Genomic DNA, 24,182 nt, shown 5'->3' with positions numbered 1-24,182 from the left:
TATGTTACATGTTACATTTGTTATTATTAATATTACTAATAAGCTTTACAGACTTAATATAATGAATAATTCAAAAGACAAGACAGAATTAGTCAGACTTGCAAATTTAATAGTGAGTGGGCAGTCAAATAAACTGACATATTAAGGACATTTTTTTTTAAAATCATGATTGGTTTTAGAATTTGATAATCACCTCCAGCAGTGCTGCCTTCATGCTACTGTTGGACATATCACAATTATTATGATATGCAGAATTGCTATTTAGTCATTAAAAAGTTATGGTAATAGGAATTCATAAGTACAAGAATGATAAAACCTTTTAAACAATAAATAAAAATATGTTTGATTAATGTATTATTTTGTCATTATGATACTGCACCTGTGCTGTAATTTTTAATCACATTTTCATAAACACATAGCACAGTCAAATCACCAGGTAGGGTTAAGTGTATCTCTCTAAAGGGTTCAGTGTATTTTCCGAGCAGCACCTGAAGGCAGCAACAGCCCTCCGCCAGGCCCACCCCTCCTCCCCCCCCCCTCCCTCCACCCGGCTCACCTGCTCAGTAAGCGGCCAGGCCCACAGTGCAGAGCACCATGCCCGGGGAGTAGTAGTGGGCTGACCGACAGCTCGCGAGGGTGTTTGTATGTAGCCTGTGTGTACGTCAGTCAGTGTGTCCCGCCGGTTGAAGCATGGAGGAGTTGGCCAGAGAAAGCATCAGCCTGTTGGCTTCAGCCTCAGCCAAGCCCCCGCTGGACGTGGCCGGGCCTCGGCTCGGCTCCATGGGGGCCATTTTCATCATGCTGAAATCCGCCCTGGGCGCCGGGCTCCTCAACTTCCCCTGGGCCTTCGAGAGAGCCGGGGGCATCCGCAGCGCAGTCACCGTGGAGCTGGTGGGGATTTTTATTTTTAAATACAAAAATAAGATTAAAGGAGGATGTTAGTAGTCTTAGAAGATTTTTTTGCATGGTTTTGGCAAACATCTCAAAAGTTGATGCTACCAAGCTACTTTTTTAAAGGTTATATTTGTGAAAAATGGAGGTAACTTTTTATATGTATTTTTATTGAAAGTTTGTGTAGGGGAGCTGCATCTTATCTGTTGAGGGCTGCAGCTCCCCTGAGATCAATTAAGGAGATTGTGATCTGTTCCACCTGACAGAGGATGCCACGGTAGACTTGACCTCAGCACCTTTTAGATTCACTTTATCCTTATCAGTCTGACTTTTTTCTTCAGTTGCTCACATCTTTTCTCCAGTTCATCACTCACACCACTGCAATACTGAAATGTTTTTGTATTTTCTTATTTAACAATAAACAGTTTCTCTTCATATTGCCTAATCCGGAAATCCTAGTGCATAACCTTTCCACCTTGTTAGTCATTGTTTAAACTCGGAATTGACTTTAATTTGTCATCCCTGCTTGAGTGATGCTTAAAAAAGTTCCTAGACTCCCAACAAATCCTTGCCTTTTTTTTTTTTTTTTTTTTTTTAACCAGATGCTACTGGTGAACCTACACTCCAGTTAGGGAACCAGAGTTTGTATTATATACTGGGATGGACGATGTAAATGCGTTCCTATTTTACTTATTGGATAGGGTAATATAAATCATGTCTTTATTCTTCCGTTGTCACTGTCCGGTGTGGCTGTCGTCCTTTCTAACTTCCACTTTGTCTTTTTGGATAAATCACCTACCAGTATGAGACAGAGATGATCCATTAGATGTGTTTCCCTAAAGTATTCAGGGAAGTATGTTTTGCTTTTCTGCTGCTCCTTGCTTGTCATTTGTCTTCCTACAGACTTTGGACAAAGTAAGGTTTGAATTTGTTTTAATGTACATTGTTTGTCCTTTGTGTTGTGTCACCGTAATGTCAGGTAGGATAGTTGGTTTTCTCCCTGCTTGTAGGCTGCTTGATTTGACACCTGCATTGTCCTTCATTTCTAAAGCTGCATGTGAAATTAAAACAAATTATCTTTTTCTGAAACAAAAAGTTTTGTCCACCAAAAGGTCCAAGACCTAATGCAGTGCCAATTTTGAGATTTTATTTAAGAAAGTTTATTCAGTATGATTTAAAAAAAAAAAAAAAAAAAAAAAAAAAAAAAAATTAAAAAATGCTGCTTTGTTTTGTTTCGTATTTAATTTAATATTTTTGAGTTTGAGACTGCTGATTGAACAAAATAAACAATTTAAATCACTTGGGCTTTGGGAAGTTGCAATGGGCAAATTGAATTACTTTATGGTTTGAAAGACTAAATGCCTGTAAAAAAAAAAAAAAAAAAAAAATCACTAAATCAACAAGTAATAAAAACACTAATTAAATAATTGAGGATACAGAATCATAAGACACACACACACACACACACACACCAGCCTTATCTGAAACGTCGTCCCCTGTACATCTTGGGTGATTTAAAAAAAGAAAATCTGGGATAATGCTTTGCACTGTCCAGTACATAAAGATTAGTGCTTTTTTTTTTTTTTTTTTTAAAAAAAACCTTTTATACTCAATATCAGCATTAAAAATCGGTGCTGGGACATCTGTGCTGTTGCCACTAAATATTTAGCTTGTCGTACATCGTTAAAACCCTTGTGAACAGCTCTGACATGATGTCCTCCTATAATTTCTGGAAAATGTAATTGGTGCTAAATGAAACTTGAACTTGTTTTTTACTTTACTTCTCAATAAGGCCAGGTCTCCCCATGATACCGCAATGGTCCTAAATACCTTACTGGACACATGACAGCAACTTTAGAGCTTAACTGGATCATAGACTTTTGTAGTTTGTGTCCAGTCTTGCTCTTCTATACTCTTCTAAATTCACTACCAGGTGTTTTTCCCTCATATCTTCTATAGGCCCCATTTGCATAATCACTGCCAGTTGTATGTATACATGGTAATGACAGACTTTGACCTTATAGCTGTCCCGTAGCGATCTATAACCCTGATGGCTGCCTCCACTACAACATTTTTCCCTTCTTTGTTTAGGTTGTGTAGATAGTTTTCTTGTTGTTGTAACACTTGATCTTCCACACCTTCCATTAGAGTTCAGTAACCTGCTCTGTATCAGCATGTTAACCCAGAAGACACTGACATTAATCCGGATACATAGCAGGGATAGAGAGGTGACCTTCTGGACTGTGAAGGTAATCGCTTGGAACATGTCTTACATAAAAGTTTAAAAGGTTTGAAAAGTTTTGACTGAAAAGTTAAGGTCAATCACACATAGCCGTCCTCATCTCTCTGATGTTTACAGTGTACGGCAGCCGTTGGAAATAAAAGTTAAATGCTGGGACATACTGACTCAAACAAGGTTGAATAATATGGATTTAGAAATCTGTTCAATCTGTTCAATTCATTGTTATTCTCTCCTATCCATGCCAGGCCACTTCCTAACAACGGCCAGCCATGATTGTACAAATGACATCAAGTATATTCCCTTGTAAAATGTATCTCCAGAAGGATGCCTTTGAAGTGGTTGTTATACTTGTCATTTGTTTTCCTGTCATTCTTCACTATCATCCAGTTCATTCATTACACACTTTTCATTAAATAGGCTTGTCACATTATTTTATGACATTTAACACACATCGATCCACGCGTTCAGTAATTGTATTAGTGCCACTTAATTAAAAGTGGATGCCAAAAATTTGAATAAGCAACAACAAAAAATGTGACAATGGAAACATTTTATATATATATATATATATATATATATATATATATAACAAATAAATGTTCTCTACAAGTGAACAAAGTTTTCTTTAAAGCAACTACCCCATGTGTAGTATTTGAATATTATGTGACTTTGACACCATCCAGTGGTCAGGGTTGGTATTGTTTAATTGTTTTTCCCGAAACTATTGCCAGTATGATTCCTCACTTTTAAGTACCATTACCAAAACCAAGACTAAATTCTCAAATGCTGAAAGTTTAAAAACAAGCAGAACAAGTAGAGAGTAGGAATGTTAACAAGCTTAACAACAAGCCAGTTTTTAGTACAGGACTGTTTTCTCTTTGATGACAAAGCCATTTGGTCGATTGGCCCATGACTTTGTCCAGATTGAAATATCTCAACTACTACTGGATGAAATGCCTTGAAATTTTGAACATATTCCCCTTCAGGATGAATTTTAAGAACTTTGGTGATCCCCTGGCTTTTTATCTAGTACCATCATCATGTCAAGTGTCCATTACTTTGGTGACCAAATGCCTGTAGTGCTGGTTAAGTGCTAGTTAGCAAATGTTAGCATGCTAACACCTTGAACTAAGGTGGTGAAGATTAAACCTGCTCAACATGAGCATGTTAGCATTGTCACTGTGAGAAATGTGCATGTCGATGTTAGCATTTAACTGTGCACAGCAGTGCCTCAGTATAGCCTAACAGAGCTGCTAGTGTTGTTCATTTTCTAACTGAGATGAACAGGCTAAAATGTGTCTGTACCAATTGACTCTGGGATTATCTAATTGCTAATCTGAAGCCATCAGAATAATTTGAAAGATATATAATTACTGCTGCTTTAAGATGCTATAATTACTACATAAATGTTCTTCATAGTGCTTTAAAGAAATTAGTCTGTTGGTAGTTAAGTCTTGACAAGGGCCTGTTTTAGGTAAATCATTATTTCATTTGGCTTGCGAGATGTTCAGATGCTTTTCAAGAACAGATGCACTGTGTGTGGAAAAACACACTAAGGGAAAATGAAACATCTGAGCTATTAGGTCAAAGCTTCAGAGTGTGCACATAGATACCTTTTAAAATGTGTCGTCTGTGTCTCAGAGCCAAGTTTCATGCTTTGCTTCTTCCACTCAGGTCTCCCTCGTGTTCCTTGTCAGTGGTCTGATCATCCTGGGCTACTCTTCGTCCATCAGTGGACAGTGCACCTACCAGGCGGTGGTGAAGGAGGTGTGTGGACCAGCCATCGGTCAGCTGTGTGAGATCTGCTTTGTCTTCAACCTCTTCATGATCTCTGTGGCCTTTCTGGTCATAGTGGATGACCAGCTGGAGAAGCGTGAGTTGGAGTCTGTTGAGTGTACAGACCTCAACGCTACATAATGATTTGTGCTTTTTGTCAGATTTTGACTTCATAATTCATGTTCATTTGTAAATAACACATTTCAATTTAAATAGACCTCCTTTTTGGAATGACTTGTGGGTGAATCCATGAACCATTACGCAGTAATTTAAAAAAATTTTTAAAGTCAATAAATCTACCCTTGCTTTCCCTTTCTCAGCTGGTTTGTCACATTGAGTGTTACCTGATATTTCAGACTGTGTGTTCTTCTTTGCCTGTTGTGTGTCTGTCAGTTTGTGGCTCCCTGTACGAGCTTGTAACTGGTTTGCCGGAGTCGGAGATGCCATACCACTTTTACACAGACCAGCGCTTCGCTCTGGTGCTGCTGTGTGTCCTCCTCATCCTGCCTCTATCCATCCCCAAAGAAATCAGCATTCAAAAATACATCAGGTCAGGATTCCAGTGTCTCATGTGGGCATTCATGTACATGCAATTATACCGTATGTCCATACACACAGAGTTTAGCACCAGGATACTCTAGTACAATATGCTTATGTTCATATCATAGACTGTAAAAAACGATGGACGTAGCCACCGTGACGTCACCCATTGGCTTGGGACTCCTGTTTTGAAGCCTTGAGTGTGCATTTTGACTGTCGCTATCTTGAATTTTTGGAGCCAGAAGTGACCATATTTGGATGAGAGGGTGGAGCTGACCATAACACTAGCTGCTAGCTTTTGTAGCCTCCTACACTGTTGTTGTAGATATAAGCTCTTACACATGCACCAATCATGATGTACCTTAACACAAACATGCCTGTGAATGGGTTTATGACTGGCTGACATGACCTTACTAAAGGAAATGACCCCAGTGGTCAGTTTCCAGTAATCCACTTGTCCATTGCACTTAAATGTCCCTGTGTTTGGCTGATTTCTCTCTGAACCAGGCGTTTTGTCTCTGTCCTCTTCCAGTGTTCTGGGCACTCTGGCAGCAACCTATCTGACCATAGCCATCATCATTAAATACCACACCATGCCTGCTGTTCTGGTTCACATCACCCCTCTCTACAGCAGTGGGTACGTATGTGTGTGTGTGGCAGTGGACCAAATGTATCTGGTCCACTGGTCACAATGGCCAGTGAACTAAAAAGCAAGCCACCGCTTGGTATAAGAAAGGTATATAGTTTGCCTCCACATGTCAATGGTGTGGAAATAAAGAAAGGGGGAAAAAAAGAGAATGGAAAAGTGTTTTATGTGTCTTCATCTTTTCTGAAAAGTAAAGTTTTGTCTTCTAGGCTGCCTTTCTGTGACTGTAAATATACTTAATCACCAGAGCCGTGTCATGAGGTTGCTTCCAGGAATTATAGCTGTCATGAGTCTTATCCATGAATCTGCTTTGAATCCAGGCCACCAGTACAGACAAATTAGATCAAAATGATTCTGCTCTTGACTTCAGTGCCGCTTCCAGCTCCTTCCTCCCCTTGAACCTCTGTCACAGTTAAGACGCTCTGTCTACCTCACTGACTTACCTTAGTTGCTTTCATCAGCTGTGCACCTGTGATTGACAGATGAACTCTATGGTGCAGTGTCTCTAAATGCCACGGCATTATGAATGGTGCCTTAATAGCTATTTTCTCCTTCTTTTCTCTTCTTCTCATGGCATTTATGAACTCCAGAAAATGACTCTTGTGTCTCCTCCTGTCTGTGTGCAGGATCAGCTCCTGGGCCTCCATGTTCAGCGTCATCCCGACCATCTGCTTTGGTTTCCAAGTAAGTGCAACTGTTTGAAATGTATTCATGTGAGCCAGTTAGGGACTTCGTTAACATGTGTTTGCAACATCATGCTGTGGTAAGGCTGGAGGCCTCTGAATGTGCAGCTGTGTGTGGGAGGGTTTATGTATGTATGCATGCTTAAAGAGGGGAAAACTGTTCACTTCGAGTTGCAAAATTGCAAATGTGAGTACATTAAAAAAAAGTGATTGTACTTCAAAACTTGTTGGATAAAGTCTTCATAAGCATTTGGCCTTAAGGGGTTGGCTTACCCAAATTACATTTACATTACATTACATTTTCTCAGTCACCTCAGGTATTACCTAGCTCCATGCCAGTGCAATGGAAGTAAATGGAATTTTGCTTGTGGTATCCACCATCTTTAATCATGGCGCTAGCAATAGAATTCAGCTGCCTCAGACTGCTCTTAAAGAAATATTTTGATATTTGGGGAACAGTGCTTTTTTGCTGAGAGCTGCATGACAAGATTGATACCACTCTCATGTTTGATTGTTGAATATGAAGCTACAGCCAGCTGCTAGTTAGCTTAGCACAAGGGCCCTGTTCACACTTGGCATTCAAATACATCTTGGGTGATCCAATCACAAGTGGATAACTCTAAGTACAGGCACACCCAAGATGTGTTGTGGACGCATTGAGATCTGACTGGTCAGACCACATTCGGAGGTGGTCTGGGTTGCATATGGCCACATTCTTTTAGCAGTGTGTACGGACCGCCTACTCAACTGACATCCTCTGCATAAGAATGTCCTCATTCACATGCCAGTGGTGTCTCATTAAAATGCGAAACGACCATAGACTGTAAAAAATACTGGATGTAGCCACCATGACGTCACCCATTGGTTTGCGGACTCCCATTTTGAAGCTTTGGGTATGCATTTTGACTGTTGCCATCTTGGATTTTTGGAGCCAGAAGTTACCATGTTTGGACGAGAGGGTGGAGCTGACCCTAACGCTAGCAGCTAGCTGCTAGCTTGGTTAGCGCGGTGCATTTACAGTCTATGGTTAACTGTAATAATGCTAATGCTCGCTAGAGAAAAACAGGCTTAAAACCATTAAAACAAAATGTAATTACTGGAAAAAAATTGAATATCCTACTCCTTAGAGGGTCTTTTAGTACAACCAAATGCTGAATAAGACTTTTTTAGGAAACCAAAATGTTACGAATAACTTTCATGAACTGAAAATGCACTGAAATAGTGACAGCTATGCCTATACTCTGTGAATCTGGGGTTACACCATGGTTAGGTTACCTAACCAATGTTGTCACTGTGGTAGCACCTGTCACTTAAAGAGTCCACGCCCTTAATTATGCATAACTTTAAGCCTTAATAAAATTTAAGAGGGTTGAGTTAAATAAAAATTTACCCCCCTCAAGTTGTCATGAAAGGGGAAATTGCCAGGTGTGAATTGATGTACTTAGAGCTGTCCACTTGTGATTGGGTCACCCAAGACGTGTGTTAATGCCAGGTGTAAACAGGGCCAAAGACTGAAAGCAGAGGGAAACGGCTAGCCTGACTCTGTCCATTGGTAACAAAATCCCCTAACCACCACCTCTAAAGTTCACAAATGAACATGTTTAATTTCATTTGTTTAATCCTTATAAAAACAACGTGTTGTTTTTACACTTTTGTTTTTGTGTAGATTATTCAAGTGAGTTATAAAGTGTTAATTAGTGAGCTTTATAGTTACTGGTAGTCTGTCATTCTTTACCTTGGGACAGAGCCAGGCTAGCTGTTCCCCCCTTTTTGAACAAATTTGAACCACTCTGCATAATCCACACCACACTGTGAACTGTTTCCACTAGAGCTACTTTTTTCTGAAGGAGAATGATCTTTTGACACTGAGGTCTGTGAATTATCCAAAGTAACGGGGACCCTGTTTCTGGAGGCAAATCTTGAGACACAGATATCTGAAATCCTGGGCAAATATAACAAAAACTACTGTGTGCCTGTGTATCACTAAAGGAAAAGAGTTTTTTTTTAATCTTATTGTATGTCCACCTTATTGGCCTTGTTCAGAATTTAAGCATATTTCTATGCTGTGAACAACGGAAGACATAGAGGTGATGCAGATTTGGTTTTCTCAATAGTCTGCAGAGTCTCATGAGTGTGTTAAGTGCAGTGTAAAGGTCAGCTAGCTGGTGCAGCTTTGGGCCGCTGTGCTCCACGAGAGCTTGGGTGAGCTTTTCATATTTAATGGCTGGGTAGAGTATGGGAAATGGGAATAAGATCATTCTGTCAATCTAAAGCAGGACAGACTGATGTGTAACTTACCAAGTTGCCAAGGTAACCCCTGAAGGATGCTGGCGGGATCTAATAAAAGAAGGGGAAAGTACAAAAGGATTGATGCATGTCCTCTCACACAAAGACACACAGAGACACACTCCCTCAGGGTGAGTGATTGCAGTGCAAAGGGCTGAAAGGAGAGCTGATGAGATCCTGAGACGAGTGGACGAGGGGGAAGGCAGGAAAGGGGAAACGAGATTTAAAACCGGGGCGATGGCAGCTGGGATCAAGTGGGGACAAGAGTCTGTATCCTGACCTCTGTGATGGTTTAACTCGCCCCCATTGTGCTGTTCCAAGCCCATAGCCTTCATTTAATTCCTCATCTCATCTCAGTTCATCACACCGGCTGAAAGATCAGAGATAATAAGACCATTGGATCCTCATCTTGCACTGTGAGCACCAAACAGATGAGAAAAATCCAATATGGCAGTAAGAGAAGCACACAATCTGTCTGACCAACAACTAGTCCCTGGTTCGATGTCCCGCTTTATCTGTCAGTGGATCTGTATCATGTCTCAACCTGAAGTTCATTCCAATCAAACACTACAGTAATTTATACAACCTTCAACTGGAGAGGAGGAACTAGTACAGGAAATGAGCAGCTGTAATTTAAAGTCTTAATTTTCTTCACTGATAGCACATTCTTGTATTTTTTTCCCTGTTGAAATCCCTCCAGTTTACTCTATTCTGTGTGTGCGTTCCAGTGCCACGAGGCATCCATTGCCATCTACAGCAGCATGGAAAACCAGCGGCTCTCTCACTGGGTCTTCATCTCTGTGGTCTCCATGATCTTCTGTCTCATCATCTACTCCCTCACAGGTCAGATGCATTTCTATTCCCTCCTCTGCTCCCATGATTGTAACACACCCTCATCTCTTTGCACACATCTCCAGTACAAAATCAACACTGGAGAAAACCTCAGGGGCCTGTATCATGTAGCGAGATTAGTGGGTTAGCCAGCTATCTTTGAGTCAGCTTTTCTGGTATCTCGGGGATGGCTCATCTTTAACTGTGGTAACCTATGCTGCACAGCCCGGATCAAAACGCATTATTTCTACAGGAACCTGAAGAAATGACAAGTGGTAGAGAGCGATAATGACGTCAGAAATGGTAGGAGGTTTTCAAACAACCGTGCTTTCACTCTGGGTTTAAACCCAGACCTCTAAGAAAGAGGGATTATAGTTTACCACACTAACAGCCTAATGAATGTTGATTACAGCTGCATACTGAGCTGCATCTCTTTTAAACCTGAGAGGATTAATGACAGCGTAGATGGTTTTTCAGTCTTCGTCTTTACCGCAGCTCAGGATTGCATGAGACAACTTTGTGAGTGTTAAATATTTTTAGACTCAATGAGATGATTCTGTCTCATTTTAATGAGGAAAAGAATCCACACTGTTGGTTGTTTGTCAGATAGATCTTGTCAGGCAATTACTGACTATCTGTACTTTTCCTCTCTACTTTGTCAGCAGAAACAGTCTTACTGAAAATAATTTTTATTTTCAATCGTTTATTCATGTAATTTAAAAAAAACAACAAAAATGTCGGTCTAGAAAATAAATGCATTATCTAGACTACTTAGCATGCTGAAAATGCTGACAGTATTTTAAAAGTGACATATAGTTCCAACTCTTATTTATGGCCTTGCACAGCCTGCATAGTGAAAGCAGCAAGTTAGTAGAGCAGCAACCTCAGTCCTCTGTGTGTATCTAAAAATTTTTACACTTGCTTTAGGTGGATTTTGGAAATCTTGGAAAACAGTTTATGTGCAAAATGGGTAATGGAAATGCATTTGTCAATTAAATAATGATGTAGTGAACGTTTAACTCACGTGACTGATCAGCTGTTTCCACTCTCGGTGTCTTCTGACATTCTGAAATGTTGCAGCCAAAGGCTGGCAGTGAAATGTGTGTCCGCTATGACCTCCCAGAACTCGTGCGTGCGCTGTCTCTACCTTGCTGCGGCCATAAGAATTATTACATTTCTTTGTCTTTGTCTTCGTCTCTGGATAGAACGAAGCATGGCTAACACTAGCTGACATGAAAGAACAATTACAACTTACTTTCAAATTCCTGAAGACCTCTCTCCATTTTTCTACCGCCAAGGCAATAAAAGTATTTGTTTTGTTTTTGTTGGCAACCTCTACTTCTTCTCTGTTTACTGGTGGATTGTTTAAGCTTGTACTGCCATGTTCTGATGAAACAATGCGTTGCGTAGCCTCGTTTATTCACTGCATTCAAACCAGCTGATAGAAATGCACACTACATGTGTAAAAAAAAATAAAAATAAATAAATAAACTGTCAATTTTAGCAAAAACTTAAAGTAATTAGTCGTTTTAGCTGGTTAATCCATTCATCCATTGCATGGTGCTTATTCATCTCCATGTCAGATTAATTTAATTCATTATATCATTGGGCAGCACTGAAAAAAATGGGATATGATGGTAAATAATTCTAGGACATATCGTTCTTACTGGTTTTCCATTATTTTCATACTCATGAAAGTAAGTCAGTATGATGGTAAAATGGATATTAAAGTACATTCCATGTGGTATTAAAATGGTCTTTAAAGTCTTGAATTCAACTTGGTGAACCCTGCAGAAACCCTGCTTACTTTTTATATTTGTACATTACCTCTAGTGTTTCTACAACTTCTCATTCTATTAATGTTGTGTGATTATATTGTGTGCATTTCACCCCTCTTAATTGCAAGCAAATAGAATTGCTGCCACAATTAACAGAAATTATCTGCAGGCATCACCATTTTATCTTGTATGAATATATTATAAATACTCCTATATATAATAGGAGTAATATATAAAATATGTAATATACTCATATTATATATTATATACTCCGAGTGCTCAGAGGTGGGTTGGAAAAACAAAGACCCAGAAAAGAATAAGAAGTGTGTTTGTGTCAGGGTGGTTTTGTTACAAAGAGGTCAGCTCCAGAGGTATGATGGATCACTTCTCCCCATTACAACTATGTGAACCACATCAAGGTGAAGAGAGGAGCATGCTTTGGAGTTGGAGGTCTCTAGGTTGTAATTCTTGAAAGCATCATGTTTTTATACACTATTTGATTTTCCTCCAAAGAAAAAATTCCTCCATGCAACTATGTTTGCGCTGAGTTAGCTCACTTGGCCTTAGTTTGTAAATGAAAATGTCAGTTTTTTCATTTGGCTTCAGATATATATGAAGGTAAGAAACACTATTTTATGTTTCTCTATTGCAGGTGTTTATGGGTACCTGACATTTGGAAAGGATGTGAAGGCTGACATTTTGATGTCGTACACGGGTGATGACATTCTGATGCTCATCGCCAGGCTGCTGTTTGGAATCTCCATCATCACCATCTATCCCATCATCCTGCTGCTGGGCAGGTCAGGGACATTTCTGATTTAAGTGGCTTTAGTATAGGATGCAGATTTATATCATAGCAGTTGAATCTTATAAAGACTCATTAATCTTGTTGACCATTTCCTAGAAAACCCTCAGGACCTGATCTTATTGATCCTTAATTTTGAAATTGACTGATTTTATAGCAGAGCCTCTTGCATATCTTTTTAAACTTACAGAGGAAGATAAGGAAATTCATAGGACATGGAAAACTCTTGAAGCTCTTGTGAGTGATCAACTAAAGGAGTTTTTGCCATTTTATCAAAATTTATTTTTTGATTAAAAAAAAAACAGCACCATCACAGCTGCACTGAAGGTGGTAAATGACATTTCTGTTGCACTTGACAAGAAGCAACATTGTGCATCACTTTTTATTGATCTGTCCAAAGCTTTCAACACAGTTGACCCTAATGTTTTAAAACTTAAATTTCTTAATTCAGGACTCTTGGAGCAAGCAATCGCCTAGTAATAGGTCTCAGTGCATTAGATATGATGGTCTATGTTCTGATATTGTATCCGTCTACAAGGGTGTACGACAGGGCTCTGTATTAGGTCCACTTCCATTCATATAAATAATCTGTGTCAGATGCTAATTTTCATCATTATGCTGATGACACTGTTGTATACTGCTGTGTCAACTCTTGTACAGACCACTGGACACTTGCAAAATGCTTTTATTGTTGTCCAGAATACCCTATTTCAGTTTAAACTTGTTCTGAATGCAGATAAGGCCAAACTGGCATTGTTTACCTAACTCTTAAAATAGGCCACAAAGTATGATGATGACTCCCTCAATTTTAAGCCACATGTGCAGTACCTGGTGAAAAAGCTGAGGCTAAAACAGACTTTTTATTTTTGAAATAAGTTGTAAAAAAGTGACTTGTTGCTGCCACTTTTTTACCTGTGACTATGGTGATCTTTTTATATATGCATACCTCTGCTCAGTGTCTTCATATGGTTGACACAGCTTACCATGCTTCCTTGAGGTTCATTACCAATTGTAAGGCTCTGACTCACCAAAGTGAGTTATACTATTGGGGTAGGATGGCCATTTCTGGCCACCCGCCACCTCTTACACTGGTACACCTATATATATATATATATATATATATATATATATATATATATATATATATATATATATATATATATATATATATATATATATAATGTACCCTCGACATGGAGTACATTGCAGAATGACTTGAAACTCAATTAATTAATCCTGTTAAATGCTTTTAAAACCACAATGAGAGCATTAGAGGCAGATTCCTTAAGATGTCAATGTTTTTAATCTACCTGGTTAAGAAACTGACTCCTAGAAATTTCTCTTTTGAAATGTGAGTAACTATGTGTGTTTTTTATTTATGCTGCTGCCTGTCCTGGCCATGCCTCCCTTGAAAAAGAGATTCTTAATCTCAGTGGGACTCTACTGGATAAAAGGTTAAATAAGTAAAATAAATTAAAATTTTATTTAACATTTCAGATGACTTTTTATGATTAAGTTTCCCACATGATGTGAATACATATACTTTTTTTTATTTATTTTTTTATAAATATGAATAACCATTTGACCTCTTAAATTCCTTGCCTGGGGTATGATGTTTAATTTACTACAGCCATGTTTTTGTCTGCATAAAGACTGTCCTTGGCCATATTGACCAAACTTAAACACCGCCATTTCTGTGCTACAGATCAGTGATCCAGGACCCTCTGCTGAGCTGGCAGCGGCGGCGCAATGGTGTGGTGACGGTGGAGTTTGAAAGCCGCAGCCGATACATACTGACAGGCCTGTGGATAACGATAACACTTCTCATTGCCGTGTTTGTACCAGACATCAGCAAGGTCATCAGTGTCATTGGAGGCATCAGCGCCTTTTTCATCTTCATCTTCCCAGGTAATGCTCTTTTTATAGACACACATTCTCTCAAATGTCCGGCACACCTCCTTAAACCCCGGGTCTGTGTTTGAACAGGACTCTGTCTGATGTTTGCCATGCAGTCTGAGCCAGTGTCCTGTAAGACCAGGTGAGAGAAAACTTAATTTAAATGTTAATGTAAGGTAAACATATGTCTGAAAGGTGATAATCCAAAGAAAAACTCAGAGACAAAGAATGAATGTCATTGGTAAAATAAGTTTCTGAGATGGGTGTTTGACAGTATATTCACCCTTAGAGAAACCTTCAACATGTTTCTCTGTTTGTCTCTGTGTCATTCTGAAACTTTTACATAGATCTAAACTAAAAACAGTTTTGCCCTGCTGAGCCTGAAGATGCTGATGTCTGCCTGTCAGTTTGACTGTTTTTCTCTCCAAACATTTTTGTTCAGATATCAGATATTTTGACATCATCTTGGCCAGATTTTCATGAAATGTATTTTGAAGATGAGCTTTGATGATTTTTCTGAACTCTGCATTTCTTGTAGTGCCACCTCAGGTCAAAATCTCTACTTTTTTGTGATCAAGTTTTTATTTCTCCTTACTGGAGGGCAAAGAAAAAGAACAGTATAAGGATGATCTGAATCACTGTCAATCATCAACCCATATGTACATATATACAGAACACACAGTATGTACAATATTCTTACATTAAAATATTTGTGTAATTATCTGCCCATATAATGTACATTACTGCAGACAGCAGCTGTCTGAAATTGGCTCCATGTCAAATCATCTACTTGCACACAAGTTGTTGCACATTCATGCTCTCACAGAAATCCTTTTGACCTTATCTCTAGCACTCCCTCAGGACAACCTTTATACATTTTCAGCTAAGGCTCTTCTTTCCACTTTGTATTTTAGGAATATAACAAACAATGCAGCCTATAATGCCTGCAAGTAAAGCCTGCATTTCAAACTGATTTGCAAAATGTATGAGAGAAAGAGCAGGGATTTAGACTTTTAGTCTTGTTTTGACATGCTTTTCTGCAAGTCGTCTTATGTTTGCCATGTCAGCACTGATCAGGTTTTGACAAATGCAGGAAGAATGATGCATATTTCCACTGGTAAGGCGTCAGCATGCTTCTAATGAGCTGCTTGTTAGATGGTCGAACAGCGTTTGACATTCTCTCCCCCTTCACTTTACCAATGTCGGAGTTGGGGAGGGCTGCATCCAACAGTTTTTGTAACTTTTCAAAAACCAACAATCTGACATGCAGCACCATTTCATGCAGCGACTGGCCAGGTGTGTGGAGGTGACAAAGTAAGGAGGATCTGAGCTTCTTCCTGAAGCTCTTTTTTCATTCTTCTAGAAATTACTTCAGTCACTTGTCTTGTTTACAAACAAGTGCAAAGCTATGACCGTCTTTGAAGAAAGATTGTCAAACTATGCACTGTTATGCCCATTCAACTATTGATAATGGTCAATGTGGTTGGAGGACACACTGCAAACTAGTTCGGTTAAAGCATATCCTGGCCTTTAAAGGTGCAGTGTGTAGAATTTAGTGGCATGTAGTGGAACAGACTTGGCATAAATGGAATATAATATTCATAAGTATGTTTCAATTGGTGTATAATCAACTGATAATAAGAATTGTTGTTTTTGTTATCTCAGAACAAGCTTTATATCTACTGAGGTTAGCGGGTCCTCCTCCACGGAGGCCGCCATGCTGCACCACCATGTTTCTACAGTAGCCCAGAACAGACAAACCAGACACTAGAGAAGGCCTTTCGTGTTGTTTGAGAGTTTTGCTGCCATTGTAGGTTCTCCTACATGCTTGGAAGAGGTGTAGGAGACTTACACATTGGTCCTTTTTAAAAGGTTACATAAATTTAGAACTGCTACAAGATCGGTCTGAGTTTATTTGAGAAGATTAGGTTTAGATCAGACAGATCAGAGGGATGCCTGCATTATTTGCTTCATGTTACATTTCTCTTTGTCACTTGCACCTTTTCTTCTCCAGAGTCGTCCTCACTGTTTGGGGAGTGGTCACCCTGATCTGCGGTGCCTTCATCTTCGGCCAGAGCACCACCATTGCTGTCATGCAGCTCCTTGGAAAGATCTAACCCTTCCACTTTCACTGCTGATCCAGGATGGTGGTGACTAGATCTTAATTTGTGCTCCCCATTCCCTCTCCCCTACTGTTTTTCAGTTTTTTTTTTTTACTGGAGCTCATGAATCATGCAAACCATTGGATCTGTAAAATGGACAAATGGAGCCCAGAATAATCAAGAGGCCCTTCAAAACTTGCCAGTATCATCTACCACAACAGACCAAACTCAGTAAACTTTCCTCCCTCCTTCAGTGTCCTTCATTTCACTTTCACTTAGGTTAATTGTTCATAGTTGCACCCAGACGATGAGCTCTGTCTTGCCTCCTGCCATGAGAGATCTGGTTGAAATCCTCAGGTATATTTGCAGTTTGTTGTATCATAGTTCTTCTGTATCATAATTATATCATAAGTTTCTGCTGTCACATGTATCAGTGGATATTCAGATGTGTGGGTAGGATGAATAACTTTAACCTATATCACAGTAGACCAGGAAGCTTCATGCTCTCCTTATTATAAATGTATTTTTCTTAATTTGCACAGTCTGCACGTCACCACTAGATTATATGATAAAGGAGGCCTGAAGGGGAATATTCATAAGACCTATTGCTATCCACTTTAGAGCCATACAAGACTGGGATCACAGTTTGCGTTAGGGGTGGGGAGAGAAGATATTTTCATGTTTCTGTTCATGTATATGTTGATGTGTAAATATTGTCATGTTATATCTATTTTGTATGTTTCAAAGAAGAGTTGCATTCTAATATTTGGTTTAAAAAAAAAAAAAAAGTAATGCGATCTTTAAGGTAGTCAACAGTGAATATTGTGTTAATGAAATGATAATTGAATAAAATAATTTTTATATGAAACTTTTGTTGAATGTGTATCTGTTTGAGTGTACATTTGGGAAATTAAACTCCTCCAGTATGGCTACATTTTGTCCAACAACACTCGGTTTCACAAGTGATTCCCATCATTTGGTGTTTTAAAGGGATACTCCAGTGATTTAGTATTGCACCCTCATGGAGTTGGTGAACTCAAAAAAGACAGATTTTAAAAAGGTCAAAATAGAAGCAGCACAAATCAAGATATCCTGACTTTTAGTCCCTTGTATGGGGTCAAGCTCCAAAACACTGGATCCTTACCATGATGACATCATCAGGGTAGTTGCTTCAAACATTGGAAAGCTCCCTCCAGAACCACAGCTAATACTATATCTATACAATACATAGTGTGTATACTGTATATTAATCATTATCATATACTGTTTTAGCATTTAGTATACAAGAAATGTCAAACTGCGACTTTGGAATGTTGCTGCCAGTTAAACACATTTATCTTGACAAAAAAAGTATTAAATGTTTTTTTTCAAGCTCTTCATAGAGTTGTCTCATCACTATTCACCATTTGTTTGGATTTTTTGCAGGTGAGAGCAGCTCCTCCATTTCCTTTATCCATTGCATTGTGGGACATTAGTGTATAGCTCACTGAAAAATTGACCATATCATGCATTGTCTGGTTTCAGTATACTTCATTTTGTCACTTTTCCAGGATGAACATAGTACATACTGAAAACCTGCTTAGAATTAGCACATAGTAATAAGTACATAATCTGAAATTGATGTGTAAAATATGTGCCCCTTTAATGACAGTGATAAACATTTCACATTCTGCTCCATATTGTTTATGGCTTACCTCAGTTTCTCATCAAACCATAAAGTAAACATTTGTGAATTGAGGATTGTCATGCGGGATGATTAGACTTCCATCAGGACAGACACTTCACCATAAGATAATTTAAAAGTTCAAATTAATCACAGATCTACCAGAACCTTTAAGCATGGACAAATAAGCACCAGCATGAATATGCAGCAAGATTTAATATCAAAGCCACGAAGCATGGTTTTCAGTTTTATAGTTTTATTGAATTGCATCACTCTACATCATCTAGTATTTCAACAAGATATTCTTTAAAGACCAAATATAATACTTGCATCCCTGCAATAAGTCTCTACACTTAAGAAGAGAAAGCTGTTTTACTGAAACATACATTAAGAATTAATATTTCATTAAACATTGCCATAAAAGTGAATGTTCATTCTTGTATACTTTTTTCTAGTCATATATATTTTATGTCTTTATATAATAGATTTTAGGCTCTGTCTCCTTTTATAGGAATACTAGAAAAGAAAGAAGGTAAGAAATGCACAAAACCCATTGAAGAGTAGCATGACCTAATACTACAGCAAAGAAGTTACTGGACATTCAGTTGACATGCACTCAGTTGAAGGATAGAAAAGAACACAGCCATAGAAGGGAAGAGTTATGGCCTTGATGTTGGTCAATTTGGCAAATTCCTGATTGGCTTGGTACCATGTAACACTTCTTGAGGTAAACCTGGTGACACGCTTCCTGTCCGCCAGCTTCCCTACAGCTACAGAAATTGATGTTGCCTACAGGAGGCCTGATCTCCATGTACCACATGTCCTCTGCTGTGTAATCTTTTCGTGTTGCCAGGAAACATTCAATCATTCAAAGGCCTATTTCATGACATTTCAGTGACATAACTCTTTCATTGTATGACGAAGCACAGGTTGCACTGAGGAGTAGGATAGAAAAAGAACAGGTTGCACAGTCTGAGGGACATTCAGGAATGTATCAACAGGAAACAGTATTGGCATTTCTGACACTTCACTCAATATCTACCTCATATACACAACCCAACCAAGCTGGGCATAATGTACAGGAAAGGAGAGGCCTTGATTAGAACATGTGGGCTGCATTCAGCTGGGCACTCAAGTACTGTAAAACTATGGCTATCAGTATAGTATGTCACTGACATGTAAACATCAATCCATGCAATATGGCTTTATGTTTCTATTTAGAATACATCAGCTCCCTCTTGAATGCAAACAAAATTTCGCACAGTTTGTAGTGGCACAGGAGTGCTAGTTTTATTTTTTAAGAAGTGAATGTTTAAAGGTATCCTGTGGAGTTTTCTTGTAAACAAAGGTTATACGTACATTCAGTGTTTCTCACCAATACGCATTGTGTCTATTGTTGAGGTCTAACAAATGTGCTGAATACAATTCCTTCTGCATAAAACATTTTCACAGCTGATTTTGAAAATACTTTAGATGGTTTTTACATCCATGTTTGCTAGCTTTTCTTTTTCTTTTTCTTTTTTCTAACATTTCTTGGCATGTTACACGCGTTACCACCGTCAACAGTAGACCAACAGAATAGAGAGCTGAAGTTAAACTGAAACTTAGTGTTCTACTCCAGGAGTAAGAAAACCTCATTCAAAATCACACTGATATTTGTATCAATGCAAATAACAAAAAATCTTAATACTATGTCCTTGGTTCACTCCATATGTCTAGATAAAGATGGCCATTCCTTTTAAAATGATTTAATATTGTTGTTTATTCAAAATTTATATTTTTAGTGACCCATAACAAAACATAATTTCCCAAGAGTGTTTATGAATATTGTGAACAAAAGTTATGATGTAAGTACCCACACTGCATTGCTGGTAAAATTTCATGGGAGTTGTAATCTTTTGTATACTCACAAATTAATAGTTAAATTTATGAAGGTTTCAACTTCTGATAGCATGTGCCTTAGTGGATCAATTTAGTTTGATGTTGTTGTAATGTTTCAATTTTTTAAAAAGACCAATGAAAGAAATGCTCAATGAGATTGCATTGCGTTATAGAAGCTAGTGGAACAGAGGCTAGCCCAGCTGTGACATCAGGACTTCAGCTCTCTATTGCATGAAACTGGCGGGAAGAATGTGTATGACGCCTTTGTGTTTGGCACGCATAAAACAGGGATCCCATTTGTGAATTGCTCCATAGCACCGATAGTGGTTAAAATCTCCAAAGGGTACCTTTAACACAGACACTCACAAATTAGTGGAAACATTTCACACATAAAGCAGCAACGCCTTTGCATGCTAATTCTATAAGCCTACTGTACTATGAGTTTCTGTTACAGTATATTCAATAACATTCAGCACTTCCACATTCCACACAGTCCTGCCCCACTCAATGCAGCCCGGCGGCCTAAAAGAAGGGAACGGCGCTAGATCAATATTTGTATCAGTGTAGCTGGATCACCACTCACTGCTACCACAGTACTGGCAGATGATAGACTGGCTGTCATTCAAAGATGAAAAGAGGAAATAGACTCAACAGTGAGAGGTGGATGGCACCTTTTGAAAGTATAGAGCTATAAAGGAGTGACTCATCAACAAATCTCAAACCAGATAAACTGTAAGACTATACATTTCTAAATACTCTCATCATACATAATAACCCTTAATATATTGTATCTAGAAGTCACAATATTCACTCATTTTAAATTGTGCTTTCTGAGTGAGAGTCTGATTGTTTTACATTGGTGGGATCATAGTGGTGTTAGTGGTGGTGAAGTGAGGCATGTGAGGGATTGAATCCATGTCCCTGAATTTGACCTCTATTCAATCCAGGGTGAATGGGTGAGATTTTCATCTTAAAATAAGGTGCGATCTGGACCAAAGATCAAGAACAATCAGAACAGTGTTGGCCAGAGGTGGGTCAGATCAATCTCAAGAAAATCTATCAAAAGCATGAGAATGGCAATTCAATCACATGGACAGTTTGTAGACAGAATATCACATAGTTTAATTTGTTGGATTGTGGAAGGAAAACCCAGGCCAACATTAAAACTGACCTTGATCTTTTGGGGAACATTCTTTGAACCATACTGTTGATCGTCACTCGGTCACATAAGAATAATATCCTCATCAGGACATCACAAGGATGGTTTTGCCTTAATTTTTGCCAGACCAGACCCATCTGATCAGACCCACCTCGCATTTGGTCCTGATGGCCCAGATTTGCACCAACTGGGATGCAGGTTAGGGAGGATTTTCCTATTGAGTTGTAGATTGTTAGACCCGTCTTGCTTTTTAGTTTACACTGAAAACTGGGGTCAACAATGGAAATATATGCGGGCATCGCAGTTTTTTCTCTGTGAGACAGATGCTCAGGTGTCAGCTACAGTATGTAAAATCATAAGTGATGTGGAATCCTGTTTGAAAGTCAAGGTTGTTTTTCCAGTGATATGTTAATAACTGAATATGTCTGGTTTACAGAAATCTAATGCAATCGGTGAAACTGCCTCTGTGTCAATAATACGTTAATGCAACAGAAGACTGGTGTTGCATAATCTGATGCCAAGAGGTCTACACTGAAAGACCGTCAGTGGGCGTTTCCCTGCTTGCTGGGAGTTTACATCACAGCAAAAAAGAAAGTCATCTTTTGAAAACCCTTAAAACCTCCTCTGCCATGTGGTGATGTTTAAGGCTTTATATTCAATGTCATTCAGATGGGTATCTCTGTCTGAAGGTTCTGATGGTAGGTTTTCTGATTCAAACAAAAGGGTTCTGAGAAGCTGCAGCGCCTATAAAGCTACTGACACTTCCACTGAGGAAAAATTTGCACCGTAGCACTAAAATATGTCAATAATACAAATATAACATATATATAACAACATTTTCATATGTACAATCTCTACTAGACTTACACAGCTAATATAAGCTACCCACCGGCAATTCAAACAAGGAATACACAGTCTGCAAAAATAAAACAAACTTTAGCTGCATGGAGAACAGGGAGGTGCTGTCTTTATGTCTCTACTTAAGTCTCCTCTGTTTCAAGGTAGCAGCAGACTCATGTCTAAGTCAGAAATCATCCCTTGACAGCAAAACAATCTATTCTTCTCACCTCTTTAATGACCCTGTTTATGCTCAGAGATTCAGCTCTAAACCTCTGTTTCATGAAATAGCTACATGATGAAATATATAATACTAATGTTTCTCTACATGTCTGTCAATCAAAAACTGGCATCTACAGACAGTACATACCCAAATCTTTGTGAAGACTGACAATAATTGATAATCTATGGGATATTGAACTCTGAACTCCTACTGGCTGGTCTTAGGTGCTAGGTTATGTTATCTGACATACTGTACTCTGTTGCTAAGTACAGATGTACTCATGATGTTGGGCTTCACAGAGATTTGGATTTGGGCTTCTGTCATTCATGAAAAACCTGTAACACATGCTGGAGAAGCTGATGCAATGTACCTTCACAGACATTACTCCGACAGCAGCCATTGTGAATGTACATGGGTTGAGGAAATTTGACAAGAACAAGCAAATCGCTTAACAAAACAAATGGATTTGAAGAATAAAGGTTCACCATTATGGTAATATATACCTTGTTGGCTGATAAGATTTTCTGCCCCCCCTAAATTACACTTTTAAAAGTGGCATCATACATTTTGTTCTAACCATAACCCCATATAAAATATGCTTGAAAGAGAACTCTCTCCATCTTTGAGATGGTAAAATTATATACATTATTAAATAAATTTAAAATATGTCAATTACCAGTATCGTATATCTGCCACCCCCACCCCCCTTTTTTTTTTTTTTTTTACCTTCCTAACTTCAAAAAGTGTTTTTTTTCCCAAAATACAGGGGTTTGCAAAATAGGGAGGGTCTTAAATTTGAGCTGGTATGGTGTTTGGCTAACTACACAAGAGCTAGCTAACAATGGTGCTGTCTTTAATGTCTGTCAGAAAACTCCTGTTTGCAAGTTGAAAATGATTAAGATTAGGCACCGAGGACGTACATCACGTATGCTGATATTTTAGTTACTGAGTCAGTAGAAGTGCCACATTACTGCTGTTTGCTAGCTGTGTAGCTGCTCCTCTTTTCCATACCACTGTAGAAATCTGAAACTACAGTACACATATTGTATTTTAGTCATTCACATCTAGTGCTGGCAAGGCCTTCATGGTTTTCATCATCACATTTTTACCAACACACCCCAAACTATTTTACTTAGGGACTAAGAAATGCTCAAGTTTTGGACAGTTTCTAGCGAATAAGCTAGCTAACCCTCAAGCCAAACTCTAGCGGTCAGTTTGTTCCTGAGATTACAAGCTAATCATGTTAGGGGTGTCGAAAGCCCTCACTTTCTGAACATGTCGATGCAGCCCAGTATCACACCAAAGTGTGTAATACACCCACCGGTCCCCCGCGTCAGTGTCATGTTTTGCCTCACCTAGGCATAAAAAGTACATGAGTGTCTACTCAATGCCAACAACTCCATCTAGTGGCCATAGTAATTATGACTCAGAGGACAGACGCAGTTCAGATGACGACATATAACGTGACAAATTTCCACATTGATACTTAATTGGCAAAAAGGATTGGATTTGGCTGCAGGAGACCACTGTTTGCTTCCTGCTTCCATGACGATGAAGGTTGCCTAACTTTAAGGACATAGTAACTTTAACCCACACCACATTTCAAGTGATCATTTTAAACCAAACCATGATCTCTCCCTAACCCTAACCAAGTGGTTTTTGTGCCTAAACCTAACCAGAACTTAACCACAGCGTTGTCACATCATGAAACGTAATTATTTTTTAACAGTGATTTGTAACAGTTTTACAAAGCACAGACAAATTATGTTGTGCTGCCGATTAATGCTGATAGAGGCGCAATATTAGAAAACGCTCCTAATGCACACGCGTGTACTTGGAGGGGCAAAATTTGACACTGACATGGTGGGCCAGCGGGTGTATTACACACTTTGGCGTGATACCGGGTTTGTTGATGTGAGTTCAGAATGGCTGATGTGAGAATA

The 24,182-nt window shown here is 38.8% G+C and overlaps 1 protein-coding gene across 2 annotated transcripts; it reads left to right on the top strand.

Annotated features, from left to right (window-relative positions):
- The first annotated feature begins 546 nt into the window (after positions 1-546).
- Positions 547-23,027, top strand: slc38a8a (solute carrier family 38 member 8a). Of its 2 annotated transcripts, none has more exons than XM_044356796.1 (10): positions 547-891; positions 4,808-5,006; positions 5,303-5,459; positions 5,982-6,086; positions 6,722-6,779; positions 9,793-9,907; positions 12,326-12,473; positions 14,184-14,386; positions 14,465-14,516; positions 17,902-23,027. In XM_044356796.1, the coding sequence occupies exons 1-10, from the start codon at positions 691-693 to the stop codon at positions 17,903-17,905; spliced, it is 1,242 nt and encodes a 413-aa protein (XP_044212731.1). In that variant the 5' UTR covers positions 547-690; the 3' UTR covers positions 17,906-23,027. The 2 variants fall into 2 exon arrangements, with proteins under 2 accessions (XP_044212731.1, XP_044212730.1); XM_044356795.1 differs by lacking the exon at positions 17,902-23,027 and adding an exon at positions 16,389-17,344 and having other exon boundaries at positions 548-891.
- The last annotated feature ends 1,155 nt before the right edge of the window (positions 23,028-24,182 follow it).

The sequence above is a fragment of the Thunnus albacares genome, chromosome 7 (assembly GCF_914725855.1).
Source record: "Thunnus albacares chromosome 7, fThuAlb1.1, whole genome shotgun sequence".
NCBI classification, from domain to species: domain Eukaryota; kingdom Metazoa; phylum Chordata; class Actinopteri; order Scombriformes; family Scombridae; genus Thunnus; species Thunnus albacares.
This window is presented reverse-complemented; position numbering and strand designations above follow the sequence as displayed.

Bases quoted from the DNA above. Each gene is read 5' to 3' on its own strand.
- slc38a8a (XM_044356795.1), top strand. From the start codon at position 691: ATGGAGGAGTTGGCCAGAGAAAGCATCAGCCTGTTGGCTTCAGCCTCA. The intron at 5,007-5,302 runs GTGAGTTGGAGT...TGTGTCTGTCAG, and splicing joins GGATGACCAGCTGGAGAAGC to TTTGTGGCTCCCTGTACGAG. The intron at 6,780-9,792 runs GTAAGTGCAACT...TGTGCGTTCCAG, and splicing joins CCATCTGCTTTGGTTTCCAA to TGCCACGAGGCATCCATTGC.